Source organism: Carcharhinus amblyrhynchos, chromosome 19 (assembly GCF_965287045.1).
Source record: "Carcharhinus amblyrhynchos chromosome 19, sCarAmb.v2.hapA, whole genome shotgun sequence".
NCBI lineage: Eukaryota > Metazoa > Chordata > Chondrichthyes > Carcharhiniformes > Carcharhinidae > Carcharhinus > Carcharhinus amblyrhynchos.
This window is the reverse complement of record NC_137342.1, coordinates 25,972,045-25,989,477: the sequence shown is the minus strand read 5'-3', so window position 1 is coordinate 25,989,477 and position 17,433 is coordinate 25,972,045. Positions and strand designations below refer to the sequence as shown.

The 17,433-nt window shown below is 41.9% G+C and overlaps 2 protein-coding genes across 5 annotated transcripts in view; one reads left to right on the top strand and one right to left on the bottom strand.

The window, feature by feature from the left end:
- Positions 1-3,647, top strand: part of LOC145355377 (transcriptional regulator QRICH1-like) — a 31,854-nt gene extending 28,207 nt beyond the window's left edge. For all 3 annotated transcript variants that reach the window (XM_080207382.1, XM_080207383.1, XM_080207384.1), the window contains 2 exons: positions 1,422-1,512; positions 2,579-3,647. In XM_080207382.1, coding sequence (XP_080063508.1) covers positions 1,422-1,512; positions 2,579-2,768 — 281 coding nt within the window. In that variant the 3' untranslated portion in view covers positions 2,769-3,647. The remainder of the gene's footprint in view (positions 1-1,421; positions 1,513-2,578) is intronic.
- Positions 3,648-5,296: 1,649 nt separating this feature from the next.
- Positions 5,297-17,433, bottom strand: part of mov10l1 (Mov10 like RNA helicase 1) — a 79,731-nt gene continuing 67,594 nt past the window's right edge. For both annotated transcript variants that reach the window (XM_080207874.1, XM_080207875.1), the window contains 5 exons: positions 16,433-16,582; positions 15,644-15,751; positions 11,121-11,258; positions 10,155-10,246; positions 5,297-6,592 (listed from right to left, as the gene is read on the bottom strand). In XM_080207874.1, the coding sequence (XP_080064000.1) occupies positions 6,559-6,592; positions 10,155-10,246; positions 11,121-11,258; positions 15,644-15,751; positions 16,433-16,582 (522 nt within the window). In that variant the 3' untranslated portion in view covers positions 5,297-6,558. The remainder of the gene's footprint in view (positions 6,593-10,154; positions 10,247-11,120; positions 11,259-15,643; positions 15,752-16,432; positions 16,583-17,433) is intronic.

Genomic DNA, 17,433 nt, shown 5'->3' with positions numbered 1-17,433 from the left:
GCAGTTCTGGTCGCTGCACTTACGCAAGGATATTTTGGCCTTGGACGGAGTGCAGAGGAGGTTTACTAGGCTGATTCCGGAGTTGAGGGGGTTGAGCTATGAGGAGAGGCTGAATAAACTAGGCTTGTACTCGTTAGAGTTTAGAAGAATGAGGGGAGATCTCATTGAGACGTATAAGATGATGAATGGGATGGATAGGATAGAGGTGGAGAGACTCTTCCCGCTCAGAAAGGACAGTAGGACTAGGGGGCACAGCCTCAAGATAAAGGGGGGGCGGTTTAGAACAGAGTTGAGGAGGAACTTCTTCACTCAAAGGGTGGTGAATCTCTGGAATTCTCTGCCCGTTGAAGTGGTGGAGGCTGCCTCGCTAAATATTTTTAAGACGCAGGTTGGGTTTTGATAAGCGAGGGGATTAAGGGTTATGGGGAGAGGGCGGGAATGTGGAACTGAGCCCGACAGATCAGCCATGATCTTATTGAATGGCGGGGCAGGCTCGAAGGGCTAGATGGCCTACTCCTGCTCCTATTTCTTGTGTTCTTAGTATCAGATGAAGTGAAATAGCAAGCAGTTTTTGTTTTGAAACATTCCAGATAATCCTTTTTGAAAGATTTAAAGGCCAGGACAGGTTCCTTTTGATCAGTGTTTTTGACAGTTCCTCCACTTCTTACACCCATTTATGCCTACTGTTAACAATTTCAAAGGCCACCATACCTGGTTCAAAAGACACCTTCCCTTCTCCCAAAGATATCCTTGGACTGTATCCAAATAGGTACTTTATCTCTCCAAAAGGTAAATCCCAAATAAATACATAAAACTCCAGACCTGCTTTTACTAGGTCTACTCTGCACACTTGGGCTTTTCACTCCTGGATTAACAAAAATTCAACTTGCGTGGAGCTGATGATTTAAATGTCCAGTTGTCTCAGTGAAATGCCTCCATGAAAATGGGAATTGCAACATCTGGTGCAGGACTTATTTTTGGGAACCTCTGCCATGTTTGTCATGGTGGAGAGGCCATCTGTTGCGTCAACAATCCAGGTCACTTGTGTAACTTTGGGAGGTCATTGCATTAAACATTCTTGTGGTCTGTCCATGTTAAAGTGCAGTATTTGGGGACCTTGCACCTTAGGCTCATGCCTGCCTGAACTGATGAGTGACCACAAAATAATTTCAGTTGGTCCCCTGCCAGAGCAAGCTTCTGGTTGTGGATGGAATGGATTTGGATTCAAGCCCTGGAGTTGGAAGTGGCACTTTGAAAAAGATTGCATTAGTTCATTGAAACTTGCTGTTTTTTAAACTGCTTATTGTTTCAAAGCTAGTCATTCCCATTTATTTTTAAAGCTGAAGTATAATTCTTGTCCAATCAGTTATTGGAAGGCAAGTAATGGATTTAATGCTTGATATTTTTCATTTTTGTTTTAGTCACAGAAGATATGTACGTTGAACAACTTGAAAATTCAGAAAATCCCTTGAGGTGTCCCATAAAACTCTATGACTTCTACCTCTTTAAATGGTGAGGCATACTGGATTCCTTCTGTCCAGTTTCCAGTAATTGTGATATTACATTGCACAGTTCACTGCTCTTGAATGTCTTTGTTTATAACATCTCATCATCTCGGCTTTATTTTCACGCAGATACCAATCAGTCTCAAGTTGACTGTTCATGTGACACCTTTTCTATTATGCTTTGAAAGCATCTTCCCATGGTAAAAAGACCAGAGAATGTGCATGATGCAAAGTATCTGCACTGAATGCTTTACCCTGTGTTGATTGTATACCACCAATGAATTCCTTTTTTTTAATCATCCCTATGGTTGATTTGGATTTCTCTCATTTGTCAGCAAGCTGTCTCCTTTCCACTTAATCTTGCATTTCAAACACATTCAAACAAGTTGGCAGAAACTAATTTGAAAGTGTGACTTTTTTGCTTTCTTTCTTGTGATATTTTAGTAGAGCCATTTAAAATCAGTTAAATTAAGTATAGTATGAGACAGTCATCCAGTCCATTATCCATATTACAACTAATTTGTGGTTTTACTGAACCTGAGAAAAGACTGACAAAATCAAGCAGGGTTCTTTTAAAACTAGTTATGATCCAGCATCATGCTCCAAGCATTCATTACTCTTACATACTCTATTTGTATGTAATCCATACTTTTCTACCTTTTTATAAACTTTTATATAAAACATGCAAATTAATTTTAAGCCTCTTTAAACAGTGTATGATGTTGAGAAAAGTGTAACTTGTATTAACTGGATGTTCCAGATGAATTAGATAAACGGCTTCAGTGCCAATTAGGTTATGATTCAGCTACTACCAAGTCTAATTTTGCACGTGATTTTTGTTTTATGTTGGTGTAAAATTCAGTCAGTAGCTAGCAGAATACAGAACTATTGCTTTATTTACATGGTCTGATGGAATTAAAGCCTACTGTCCAACTCTACAAGGAGATAATTTGCAATTCCATATCTTGTTATTGTTGCTATTAGATTTTGCTTGTATACCTTAGGAATTGCTTCATTTTAATTTTTCTGTCTCACCATATGAATAACAAACTAATAGTGACATTTTTCTGTAGTCCACAGAGTGCTAAAGGACGTAATGATGCTTTCTACTTGAATGCTGAACCAGTGGTTGCACCAAATAGCCCAATCTGGTATTCAACACAGCCAGTCAGTAATGAGGCAATGGAACAAATGTTAACCAGAATCCTTATGATAAGGGAGGTTCAAGAAGCTTATGTAACTACGCAGATCCCTCCCTTCTAGTGAGAAGTTTTTCAAGCAGGCTGCTGGTGGGGGACCTGCCAGTCTATAGCAAGTCATAGGAAGATTATTTTGTGAAAGAGAAGCATCTTTGCTGCTTCCTGCACCCTCAGATGATGTTCATGCACGGTGTGCTTGAGGACTTGTGTATTATGAATATGGATGTTAATTTGTAAACCCCGTGAATTTGTGGGTGATTTGTATTCCAGTTCTAAAAGCCTGACCAGTTCTATTGTTTCCTTTAAACTATACAGAAAAATGTAACTGTCTAACTGAACAAACTGTAAATAAGAGGAAAGTTTAAAAACTATTTCTTCCAGTTGGTAGTAAAGTTTGCTACTTCATCTATAAATTCTTTAATGGAGCTTTGAAATTAAATATAAATTATGTGCATTCCAATTTGTGGCAACACAGATCATTGTGATCATTGTATAACTTAACTTCATGTTTGAATCTAGACTCCAGTTCTGTCTCGACCTTTATTACAGATGCTTCCATGAACAGTCTTCTCTTTCGCAGACTGACATGTTCTTTAAGTGTCTTTTTTTGTATGTAATGTACCTGGTGTACTTCTGTGCCTAATGTGGATATTCCACTACAGATTTTGAGAAAAAAACTTTATAAAGTATAAAAACTGCATTTGCATGAACAGAAATTAAATTGGGTTTAAAAAAAAATGTTGGCTTTGGGTATTAAACCGGATCAACTTTACCTCACAGACCTGTGATATTGTGCCTTGGTATTAGACAGGCACAGGATAATTTCTTATGGACTATAGTGTACTAGAAAGCTTTTTGAATAGTTAGGTTTGGTGGTTTTTACTTTTATGGGGACAATTATATATTTTTTTCACTTTGATTTGTTTTGAATCACTGATTGATTGATTAAAATAAAATCAATACTGTTATACTCATGTAGTACATACCAGGGATATCATGTTATCTTTGTAATTTTTTTATACAGATCATTCACTAATTTCAGTGGTCTAGGTAGAAACAATAAATTTTGCCTATGAAAGTAACATGCACCATTGGTTTGTTTTGTATATGGTTTTCTTTTGGAATCTTGAAGGTGATTTTCCCAAAGTAGTAGTATAATTAAATGCTAATCAGACATATAACTGACAGAAATCAGTTTGGATAAATCAATTATTCAAACTATGTATTTAGAATACAAGGGTGGCAGAAGCTGGAAGTGTACATTTGATTGATCTCCCCTAAATCAGGCTTTTTCTTCAGTATTTTACACTTTTGGTTCAGAAGGGGCAAGTACATTTATCAAAAAGACTCCTGAGGGGCAGGAAGGTAGCACAGTGGTTAGTATTACTGCAGCACAGTGGTGGGTAGGTGGGGTGGTGGGGTGGCAGGTGGTGGGTAGGGGTGTGTGGGGGTGGGGGTGGGGTGGGGGGTAGGGGTGTGTGGGGGTGGGGTGGGGGGGTAGGGGGGTGGGGGTGGGGTGGGGGGGTAGGGGGGTGGGGGTGGGGTGGGGGGGTAGGGGGGTGGGGGTGGGGTGGGGGGGTAGGGGGGTGGGGGTGGGGTGGGGGGGTAGGGGGGTGGGGGTGGGGTGGGGGGGTAGGGGGGTGGGGTGGGGGGGTAGGGGGTAGGGGGGTGGGGTGGGGGGGTAGGGGGTAGGGGGGTGGGGTGGGGGGGTAGGGGGTAGGGGGGTGGGGGTGGGGTGGGGGGGTAGGGGGGTGGGGGTGGGGTGGGGGGGTAGGGGGGTGGGGGTGGGGTGGGGGGGTAGGGGGGTGGGGGTGGGGTGGGGGGGTAGGGGGGTGGGGGTGGGGTGGGGGGGTAGGGGGTAGGGGGGTGGGGGTGGGGTAGGGGTGTGGGGGCGGGTGGGGGTGGGGGGGTGGGGGGGGGGTAGGGTGGGGGGTGGGGGGGGGTAGGGTGGGGGGTGGGGGGGTAGGGTGGGGGGTGGGGGGGGTGGGGGGTGGGGGGGGGGTAGGGTGGGGGGGGGGTAGGGTGAGGGGTGGGGTAGGGTGAGGGGTGGGGGGGCAGGGAAATGGGAGGGTGGCATGGCAGGGGGGTGGTGGTGGGTTGAGGCGGTGGTGGAAGCCATTATTAATCAGGAGCTGGTCAGCATAGAAGGTTGGTGATGAGCTTTCAGAACTGTAGCTGATGAGATGCTGGGAAGGAGTGGATACAAAAAATGGTATGAACACTTCCCTATCCAATAATATCTCTGAAGCAACAGAACCAAGTATTTTCAACATTTTTGACTTTTTAGGGACATGTAGAATTTCACTTGTGTTCAAGGTACAAGGCATGGTACATGTGCAGGTGTAGGCATCCAGTGGAATGAGTGAATATTGAGGCAACATTTGTTCATGGTAATGATAGGAGTAAGGATTGTTTGTTGCAGGGGTGCCAAGCTCTAAATCTTGGAATCAAAAAGAATTCTAACATCTTCCTTTTGGATGACCTTCAACTTAGTTTCTAATAATTGATTCATATGGGAATAGTATTCATTTTAACCATAACTCTGGCTTGAAATAACAAAACACTGTAAAAGTTTAACATTTGTGCTTTTAATATTAAACTTCACAGGTGGACACTTTTGCAAAGCTGTGTCATACAAAAACCTGAATTTTTCCTAAACAACTTAACATTTCAACAAAATACTGTTGCTTCCTTTCATTTACACAAAGTAAGGCTTCAATGATCTGAATTTCAAAGGTTTGAAAAAGTATTTTGAAAAATTAAATTTGTCCTTTGCAATATAACATGCAAGGGTGGGATGCTGAATTTAATCAGATCAGCCAAGATCCACTGCACAGATTAACGATGAGTAATAAATATGTGACAAACATTTTCATCCATTGTCAATGGAACACATCTACTTAAAGATTTGTATTTTAGAACCTTCCAAGCTGTTCTTCAGCTGGACAACCAAAATAAAAGACAATATTGGTGCTCCAGCACTGGACAAAAGTGGGATGAAAACATTCACTAATGCAATTAGATCATCTTAAGGAGGTTGTGTATTGGACAATCCTTTGGAAGGAGAAACTACAACGGGAATCTTATGAAATCTGGAGAACATACACTGAAAACAGGAGCAGAAATTCATCAGGCAGAGTGGCATAAAACAGGTGCTATCTTAGCTGTCATTGACACTGATATTCAATTTCACTATAGTCAATTGAATTGGCTACTATGCATAATAGGCATCCTATTTTGTTGTACTTAGTGCACAGCTGTCCAAGATGACTTCACCTCCCAACTTAGCTTTTAAAATGGGAGCCAGTAGGTCTACTTTCATTTGCTCAATACTTCCCTTTTACTTACCCTGAACAGCCTCATTTAGTTGCTAGGGGTCCAAGTTGTAAGCTTCCTCATCACTGCTGTTAATGTAGCAGCAGGACTAGTTGGTTGGATAGAATTGTAGTATTTCTTTCTCCACCCACCACATTTCTCCTAGCTTGCCACTTAGCAATGAGGTATAACATTTTGTCTTGCATTAGTGCTCCATCTTGTGGCCTGGCCTTGAGTTAAGAAACAGCTTTGTGAAGAAAATATGCAATTTAATTGTGTCTTCCAGTCTACTGCAGCAACATTACTAGAGAACAATAAAATAGTGATCCACACAAACAAACATAACCCATTACTGAATATATTCAGCACCCCTCTGCCATAAAACTAATGAGTTAACCAAATTCTTATGCTTCTAGAAATCAAAGTTAAAGGACCATTCACCTCAACATATTTTTAAAATCTTTAGAACCAGCAACAAACTATGATAGCACCACATTCCTCTGAAGAGCTCTTCCTCTATATATTAAAAAAAAGTTATTTTAGCAGGTTTTCTGGGATACAGATGCATCAAATCTGCAGATAAAAAGAAAAAATAGAAGCTTAAATAATATTTCAACTTTAGGTGAGAGGTTTGTACAGTGGAATGTGACTATTCAGCAGATATTGTTCAAGTTGGGCTGCTCCACCATCAGCTTGGTGCAAATACCATTTTCTGATACACTGACATGACATCAAGTTGCTGCAGGCAAACATGGTAGTCCTATGACAGTAAAAAGTCTGACAACACCAGGTTTTAGTCCAACCTATTTATTTGATAATATTCTCACAAGCTTTCGAGGGGTTACCCTCTTCGTCAGGTGAATGGAGAGTTCTGGCCTCAGACAGAGCATATAAAGCCCCCAGGGGTCATAATGCAAACTACGTGCTGCCTTCTATTTTGCACGATTGCTAAGTGCATTGCTGAGTGGCTACACTGCTCAGGCAAATTTCTCACTAAAACTAGTTTGCACCTCAAAGGGAGGTACGTTCTGGCTAGAGCAGGAACTGAAAAGGTTTACAAAAGGGACTATGTAGAAAAGTGGGGTATATTTTGTTGCAAAAGGGGAGGGAGTGTGCTCTGAAAAGATTTTCTGATGCAGTACTTGGATGCCTTGGTAGATATGCTGGACTAGAGGGAGCAGAATCTATCCACAGGATTTTAGACAAAATGCAAAGGCAGTGGGAGTAGACAGCCAGAGTAGTCAAAGCCAGTGAGGACCTGGATGCAGTGCTGAAGAAGTTCAATGAACTCACAGATGGTCAGTGAATCTTTAAATACCATCCTCAACCAACTGCATGATGAGGCTCACACTGTTCAGTGCACTACAACCCATCTACAATCATGGCTTTTGCTCATTCCTACTTGTTGAAGTGGTGGTGTGCCTTCTTGTGATGGTGCAAGCAGGGAATACTTGGTACTTATCCAGTGACAATGACACAAACAGCAATACATGCCAAAAGGAGGATGATTTGTGAACTCAAGGGAAGCATGAAAGTGACATTCTTGTTTATTGGAATGTGGAGGTAGAAAATTGGAGATTGAAAAATGAGATGCTCCTGGAATAACTGGTAAATTGCTGAAGAACATTTTGTAGTCAACACTACAGTCATATGCCATAGTAGCAGAGGAGGTAAACAATGATGCAACAGAAATTATCAGTAAGTTTATCAAACGAACTGCTTTATCCTAGTGCTAATGCGAAGTGTTGCTGTGGCCACACCAATATAAAGAGGTGAATATTCAAATCAGACCTTTGATTGAGATTTTGGGAAATGTTTTTGGAGGTTTCAGGGGGTGAATCACTTGCCAATATACAACTGGCCTCTGCTCTGCTTTTCTGATAACTAAGCTTCTGATCAATCTTGACCACAAGATGGTGGTACCATTAGTTTTGGCTGGGCTCTTACTCGTTCATAATGGCAATTACTTATCATCCCCAAGCCTGAACATTCTCCACGGCTGCTTAGTCAGTCATTGTTCAAACAGATAAAAGTCAAGACATCAGCGAATGTCGCCAGTCCTGACTGCATAACGTCAAGTAACTCTCTGAATTATCAGCTGAAGATGGTTGGGCAAAGATCACTTTCCTGAGCAATCTTGTAATGATTGACCTCCAATAATTAGAAACATTGGGCAGGGTTTTATGGCCGTGCTTGCCCCAAAACTAGAAAACCCCACCCAAGGTCCAAACCTTGCCTGCTACGATTCCTGTGGCAGGCGGAATGGGAAAATTCGCTCCATTGCATTTTTTGCCCAGTTGACTTCAACAATGGGTCTGGCCCATATTAACCTCAGATTACCTTGGTGCTATAGCTGCTTGAATATTGGCTTGATAGTGAGGAAAATGAACTCAGTTTTCTGGCATTCAACTCTTGAAACCACTTCTGGGCAAAGGCTTTGAAGGGCTATGGGGGAAAAAATGGTTCTGGCAGAACCTGAACTAAACATTTACAAGTGGATGTCCCTTAGTGGCACTGCTGGTGATCTCTTCTATCGTTTCACTGAAGACTGGGAGAATGGTGATGGAGCATTTTAAGATTTTCATAAGCATAAAGAATTCAAAGCCAAAAGGAGTCGAAATAAAGCTTTTGTGGCACATGGTCATTACATCTCTTAGGAGCCCACGCTCAGCAGTGGAACTCAACTACAAATAAATTCCTGTCAACTCAAACCCCGGTAGAATCTTGAAAATGATGATTCATATATTTGAAAAGGTTGAGATTTTCCTCCAAAACAGCCTGCAGAGTGTGTTTTGCAGTTTTGTGTAACTTATCCTACAATATGGACCATTTAAGACACAGCTTTTAAATGAGTAGGTACCACCCATATGGACAAAATGCAAGAGGTTCAGCGGTTATCTGCTGACACGGCTATTTGGCAGCACCGAATGAAAGAGATTATCTGCATAATCAGGGTTCCTTGGATTAAGGGTCATGTCAACATCCATCTTGTATTTTCCCCCCTGTATTATCAGCAGCAGCTGACCAAATACCCAAAATACTATTTGTCACTTGACATTACCAGATCCCAAGCCCCTACAGAAATATTTTGCAGGCAAATAACAAACAATGTTCTGGTTAGTAGCTCATGTGGATGAGATGATTGAAGTACAGTGGGTAGAATACTGGATAGAGACAAAAGGAATAACAAAGAGGTTACAGCTGTGAGGACAAAAGTGTACACTTGCACAGCACCCCTGATATTGAGATGTGGCACTTCAGAGGTGTAACTAATATAAATAATAAAAAAAGGTTGTTGAGACCAGGAGGGGTGACTAAAAACTTGATTAAAGGTAGTATTAAGGAGGAACTTAAGAGGAAGAAAAGGTGGTGAAGGGGTTTGGGTAGGGAATTTCACAACATGAGGCCTAAGTGACAGAAGGCCTGGTTGTCAACACTGAGCAAAGGGAAGAAATGTACCAAGATGCTTGAGAAATGGGTAGGGTTTTTTGGGATGGTGCAAGGAGACATGAGGAAGAGGAGCAGAAGGAGATTATTTCTGAAAGGGAGGAGGGAGACCAAAAAAGGAATTTACACAAAAGGATGAGAATTTAGGTGACATTTTAGTGAGAGGCAACCAAAGTAGGTGGTTTTTATTCCACTAACCTCTTGAGGTTACTGAAACTTTCTCTACTTTTCCTCCTTATGTACATACCTATCACATACTTAGAATCATAGAATCTTCTCGTGCAGGCCACCATTCGGCCCATCGTGCCTGCACCGAAGCAATCTCACCCAGCTCCCATCCCGTAACCTCATATTTATTCTGCCAATCCTCCTGACGCTAAGGGGCAATTTAGCATGGCCAATCCACCTAACCCACACATCCCTGGATATGGGGAAAATGTGCAAACTCCAGACTCACCCAAGGTCTGAACTGAACCCAGGTCTCTGGTGCCTTGAGGCAGCAGTGCTAACCACTATGCCGCTGTGCTGCCCAAGTTACCCCCTTTAGCTATTTACCCAAAATATCAACTTTCATTCTCTTCACAGATCTGCCTGAGCTTACTGTTTTAGTTTAACACTTAATTCGCGTTAACCCAGCTCACTGAAGAGTTGGGACAGTGCATTAATAGTAATCTGAAAACAAACTTACCCCTGCTGAACTAAGAATTCATGTGGGAGATTGCAACCCACATATGCATTGTTCACCACACAATACTCCAGAAATGCACCCCAGCACGGATCCTGTAAATGGGTAGACATGTTTAAGGTTAACTTTTTAAAGTTTATTTATTAATGTCACAAGTAGATTTGCATTAACACTGCAATGAAGTTACTGTGAACATCCCCTAGTTCAGGAACAGGAGGGAGAATTTAGCATTGCCAACGCACCTAACCAGCATGTCTTTGGGACTGGAGGAGGAAACCGGAGCACCTGGAAGAAACCCACACAGAACCAGGGAGAATGTGCAAACTCCGCACAATGTAACCCAAGCCAGGAATCAAACTCGGGTCCCTGATGCTGAGAGGCTGCAGTGCTAATCATTGTGCCATCGTGCTGTCTGTCTTAAGTCTTATTATAATCAATGTCACAATATTTCCAATGTGGTATATAATCTAAAAATTTATTCCCACATGAAGGATACTTTTAATAACTTGTCACAATCCAGTTTTATGCGTTACTGTTTTTTTAAATGGAAGTGTAAAGCTTAGTTGTAGGAAGGTTACAAATCAAGCAAGATGTTAAAGCATATAGAGCATAGAATCCTACAGTGCAGGAGGAAGCCATTCGGCTCATCGAGTCTGCACTGACCACAATCCCACCCAGGCCCTATCCCCATAACCTCATGCATTTACCCTAGCTAGTTCCCCTGATATTAGAGGGGCAATTTAGCATGGCCAAACAACCTAACCCGCACATCTCTGGATTGTGGGAGAAAACCGGAGCACTTGGAGGAAACCCATGTAGACATGGGAAGAATATGCAGACTCCGCACAGACAGTGACCCAAACCAGGAACTGAACCCGAGTCCCTGATGCTGTGAGGCAGCAGTGCTAACCGCGGTGCCGTCCCATATCCATGATGCAGAAATCCAACTTGACGAAGGATCTTACCCACCTTGAGGAGAATATGTGGATTGCCAACCACAATCAGCAGTGCTTTTGCTCTTGTGATGGCCACATTAAATCTTTTGGGGTTGGAAAGGAATCCTAAAACATGAGTGTCCTCATACAGATTTTCCTCACTGGACCGCACCTGCGCAGTAAAGAGAAAATAGTTTCAACTTATGTCTTCTTACATTGGTAAGTTTTCACACAAAAAGGTAAATGGAATCATGTATAAAACTAAATGTAACAATAAAGCACCAATATCAAACTGTTTTTATTCACTGTACATTATTATTCTACCCGAAAATCTGCTGAGTTATTTTAAGCAGCTTAAAGTATTTTAAGTGGGAAAAAGTGAGTTGGAGCAAGGTTACTACTTATAGCAGGTTGATTCACCTCTCATTAGAAAATTGTACACAGGTTCTGACAAAGAGCCAAAAGTACTTGAAACATTAACTGTGTTATCTTTCCTTACAGATGCTGCCAGACTAGCTGAGCTTTCCAAGCATCCCCTGTTCTTGTTTCAGATTTCAATATCCACAGCATTTTGTTTATTTTTGTACATCGGTATTGGGCTATATATTGATGGTTTACAAATTAAAGTATCATAACTTTTAAAACACATCTCACATGGTGAAGAAATGATTTATCTTGTAACTTCTTGTTCCAAAGCGTGCTGCATTTTAATGCATTTAGGAATTGATGCTTAGAAAAACAGCAGTTTGTATTAATAGTTTGCTTCAAGCAGCAAGCCTTAAATGACTAATCGGCTGGTAGTTCTGACATCAATCATTATGAAGTGCTTTGAAAGGTTAGTCATGGCACGAATCAATTCCAGCTTCCCGGAATACCTGGATCCACCACAGTTTGCCTACCACCGCAACAGATCCACAGCAGACACCATTTCCCTGGCCCTGCACTGAACCCTGGAACACCTTGATAACAAGGACACCCATGTCAGACTCCTATTTCCTGACTACAGCTCAGCCTTCAACACTATTATTCCCACAAAACCCATCTCCAAACTCTATGGCCTGGGTCTTGGTCCCTCCCTTTGTGGCTGGATCCTGAACTTTAACTCTCAGACTACAATCAATAAGGATAGGCAACAACACCTCCTCCATGGATCATCCGCAACACCGGTGCCGCACACAACTGTGTTCTCAGCCCTCTGCAATACTCCTTATGCACCTATGACTGTGTGGGCAAATTGCCCTCCAATTCAATTTTCAGGTTTGCTGACGACACCACTGTAGTGGGTTGGATCTCAAACAGTGACGAAACAGAGTACAGGAATGAGTTAGAACTGGTGCAGCAACAGTAATCTTTCTCTCAATGTCAACAAAACAAAGGAGATTGTCATCGACTTCAGGAAGCGTAAGGCAGAACACGCCCCTGCCTACATCAACGGGGACAAAGTAGAAAAGGGTCGAGAGCTTCAAGTTTTTAGGCATCAAGATCACCAACAATTGTCCTGGTTTTCTCCCTCCCCCATGTCGACACTATAGTTAAGAAAGCCCACAAATACCTCTACCTTCTCAGAAGACTAAGGAAATTTGATACATTAGCTACGACTTTCACCAACATTTTCAGATACACGACAGAAAGCATTCTTTCTAGTTGTAGCAAAGCTTGGTATGGCTCCTGCTCTGCCCAAATCCACAAGGAACTACAAAACATAAGAACATAAACATAAGAACATAAGAAATAGGAGCAGGAGTAGGCCATCTAGCCCTTCGAGCCTGCCCCGCCATTCAATAAGATCATGGCTGATCTGTTGTGGCTCAGTTCCACTTTCCCGCCCTCTCCCCATAACCCTTAATCCCCTCTCTTATCAAGAACCCATCAACCCGCTTCTTAAAAATATTTAGCGAGGCAGCCTCCACCACTTCAACGGGCAGAGAATTCCAGAGATTCACCACCCTTTGAGTGAAGAAGTTCCTCCTCAACTCCGTTCTAAACCGCCTCCCCTTTATCTTGAGGCTGTGCCCCCTAGTCCTACTGTCTTTTTTGAGTGGGAAGAGTCTCTCCACCTCTATCCTATCCATCCCATTCATCATCTTATACGTCTCAATGAGATCTCCCCTCATTCTTCTAAACTCTAACGAGTACAAGCCTAGTTTATTCAGCCTCTCCCCATAGCACAAAAGGTTGTAAATGAAGCTCAATCCATCATGCAAACCAGCCTCTCATCCATCGACTCTGTCTACACTTCCTGCTGCCTCAGCGAAGCAGCCAGCATAATTAAAGACCTCACGCAACCTGGACATTCTCTCTTCCACCTTCTTCCGTCAGGATAAAAGGTACAAAAATCTGAGGTCACGTGCCAACCGACTCAAGAACAACTTCTTCCCTGCTGCTGTCAGACTTTTGAATGGATTTACCTCGCATTATGTTGATCTTTCTCTGCACCCTAGCTATGACTAACACTACATTCTGCACTCTCTCATTTCCTTCTCTATGAATGGTATATTTTGTATGTATAGCATACAAAAAGCAATATTTTTCACTGTATGTTAATACATGTAACAATAATAAATCAGATCACAATCAAGACCATACAGACTCTGCACTGACAGTTACCCAAGCCAGGAATTGAACCCAAGTCCCTGGTGCTGTGAAGCAGCACTGCTAACAACTGTGCCACCATGCTTCTTCAGCAGCTTCCTGAACATAAGAAATCTGGCAAGTCCTTTTGTGAATGTTGAACATAATTTAAATAATTTTGTAATCAAAGAGGATGACAGGAAGTTTTTCCAAAAGCAAAACAGAACATATTCATCAGGAGCCAAAACAACAAACCATCACCACTCATCCAAAATTCACTTGAGATTCTGGCACCTCTTCACCTGGGATTCCCCTGGAGTTGCCAATTCTACTGTTGACTTTGGTGGAAGATTGGCAACATTCCAAAGAAATGGTTCAAATAGCAAACAGTGGTTCCCACAATTTCTCCAAGTTTCACTCACCTCCTTTCAAAATGACAGCAGAGGATTGAGAATATTGCAGAAAGTCCTCCTTCCGCTCGACTAACATTTTCTTCTAATCACTTTGGAATCATCCACTATTAACTAAAACGAATTTTATGTTCAAAGTTTTATTTTGGAAGAAACTAGAAACACAAGCTCTTTTGGCTTCTGTTTCATCTGCACCGAAACACTCTGTGATAGAGTATATAGGTGGGTGGGAAAGAATCCCAAAGATTTAAGAGGTTAAATTACATTGTGAACCACAATAGTGACTTATGATTGAGGAATTGATCAGGGTGACATGGTGGTTAGCACTGCTGCTTCACAGCGTCAGGGACCCAGGTTCAATTCTGGTCTCGGGTGACAGTGTGGAGTTTGCTCATTCTCCCTGTGTCTGCGAGTGTTTCCTCTGGCTGCTCCTGTATCCACACACAACCAAATGGATTGGCCATGCTAAATTGTCCCTCAGTGTCCCAAGGTGTGTAGCTGAGGGGGATTAGCAAGGTAAATACATAGGGTTACAGGGATAGGGCCTGGGTCAGATGCTCTGTCAGGGAGTTGGTGGGGACTCGATGGGCTAAATAGTCTCCTTCTGCACTTCAGGAATTCTATGATTCTATGAAAGGGAAATACCCAATTAACCCGAAATAAAATTAGTAAATGCTGAAAATTGGAGCAGGACAGTGTCTATCCTACGAAAGTCAGAACATTGACTCCTCTTCCTTCTAATTCACGTCTGATCTGTTCATATTTAGTATTTTGATAAGTATTATTGTTTAATTCAGTCATTTTTGTACCACCAGTATGTTTGCTGCAATAATTGCATAATTATGAATTTTTAATGTTAGCTCTGAAACTACCATGTGTGTGTTAATACATTGAAATCATTATCCATTGTGAGGGTATTGACTGCCACTCTTATCTACTGTAACTGCAAATAATATTGACAAACATTATCACATGGTCAAATATTACAAAGGCTGAAGATGCAGTTAAATTCTGCTTGATATCTAGGAACAATAGAACAAATTATATGGATAAAACATTTAATTTCATATAGTTAAAACAAGGACTGCGGTGTTCTGAGTGTAAAGTTAAAGGAACAGGTCCCCCCTGTGGGGAGGTGATGGTGTAGAGGTATTGTCACTGGGCAGGTTAACGTCCTGGGGACTTGAGTTTGAATCCTACTTGGGGGGGCGGGGGGCGGGGAATTCAATAAAAAAAATCTGGAATTAAACCATGAAACCATTGTCAATTGTCGTTAAGACCCATCTGGTTCACTAATGTCCTTACCAGGTCTGGCCTACATGTGACTGCATATCCACACAGCAATGTTAACTTTTAAATGACCTTGAGGACAGGCAATAAATGCTGGCCCAGCCAGTGACCTCTACATCCCATGAATGAATAAAAAAAGTACCTTAAATAGTAACACATTTTCTCCAGAAGCAGCCTGACCAGCAGCATCTTTTTAATGCAAGGAACAGTTTCTATATTAACACTATCCCCAAATACCATTGAGTGACTTTAGGATGTCAAATTAACAATGAATAATGGAACCCACCGTTGACACAACAATCACCAGTTTCTCCTGGCCTTGAAATTCTTCAACAGATCCAACCTTTATGTCAGAGAGGTAAACACTTCGGAGAAGAATTCTGATTTTTTGTACCTGTATGCAGAAAACAAATATAAATACATTCATTGTGTTTAATTATTAGTGTCACAATTAGGTTTACCTCAGCACCGCAATGAAGTTACTGTGACAATGCCCTAGCCACCACATTCCAGCATCTGTTTGGCTACACTGAGGGAGAATTTAGCACGGCCAACGCACTTAACCAGCACGTCCTTCAGACTGTAGAAGGAAACCGGAGCAGCTGAAGAGAACGTGCAGTGTGTCCCAAGATGGGAATCGAACCCAGGTCCCTGGTGCTGTGAAGCAGCAGAGCTAACCACTGTACCAACATGCCACTTGTATATTTGTGCATATTATGGATGCAGATCTGGGGAAAACTGCTCATGTTTTCACCTTTGTGCTCCCATCTCAAATACAGCTTTGTCCTCATTTTCTCTAGCTAAATTTTCATGAACGTCACACAATATAAGACGACAAACAATAACCAGACTAGCCCCTCAAGTGTTTTGCATTTTGAATCCTGAGCTTGATATACTTTAATAGGGAAACAAGTTAGAAGTGGGCAACAAATAATTGCAAGGTAGCAGTGCGCAGATTTAATAGTTGGCCAAAACGTCAGCTACTTCCACTTCAAGTGGAAGAAAGAGAACAATAATTAGTGAAGAGGTTCTACAATCAAGAAGGGTTCTAATAAAGATATCTCTGTGCACCTACTTGTTTTTGGTAGGGTGCAATGACCCCAATCTCAGACAGCTGTACTGGGTTTGTGCAGTGCTTTGCCAGGAGACAGCAATAACGCATTACTTGGACTGCTTCTTTAGGATTGAACCAGGACGGATTGCTACCTTCCCTCATTTCATTTCCCTGAAATTTTAGAAAATTCATTTCAATTAACAATGATGACAAAATTAGAATCCAATCCAACATGCAAGAATGAAAAATTGCACAGCTCTTCCTATACATGTTTCTGACAATTATTTAGTGATCAAGGCAGCAACCTTTAAAAACATTTGAAAGTGAGTGCATGTGTCAATGGGATGTAATGAAACTTTAATAAAGTTTATTTCTTGTGTCACTCCATTCAAGGGAAATGGGTTGCATTTCACAACACAAGTGACCATTACATGGTGTATCAATTACTCATTTCCATAAATACATGACTTGATAGAAACAGAAATGGTCTCAGCACAGACAGAGGCTATGCAGTTGGTTTTATCCATGCTGGCTCTTGATAAGAACTCAGCTGGTCTGCCTTCCCTACTTTCCCCAAAGCCTTTCATATCCTCCCTTCAGGTACATATCCAATTTCCTTTTGAAAACAGCAGTTAAATCTGCCTCCACTATGCTCTCAGGCAATGCAATGAGCATTGAGATCCTAACCACTCGCTGCATAAAAATGTTCTCTCTCTAGTCATCATTGCCTCTCGTGCCAATCATCTTAAATTGGTGTCCTCTGGCTCTCAATCCTCCTATCAATGGGAACAACTTCTTCCCGTCTACACTGACGAGGCCCCCATCATTTTGAACACTTCTAGCAAATCTCCTCTCCAAGGAGATTAACCTCATCTTCAATTTATCCACATAGCGAAAGTCCCTCATCTCTGGGACGAGTCTCATACTGAGTGTCCCCTCTAAAGCCTTCAGCTCCTTCCTAAGTGCAATTAGGAAAATAGGACACAATGATCCATTGTGATTGGGGTGGGACTTCCACAATT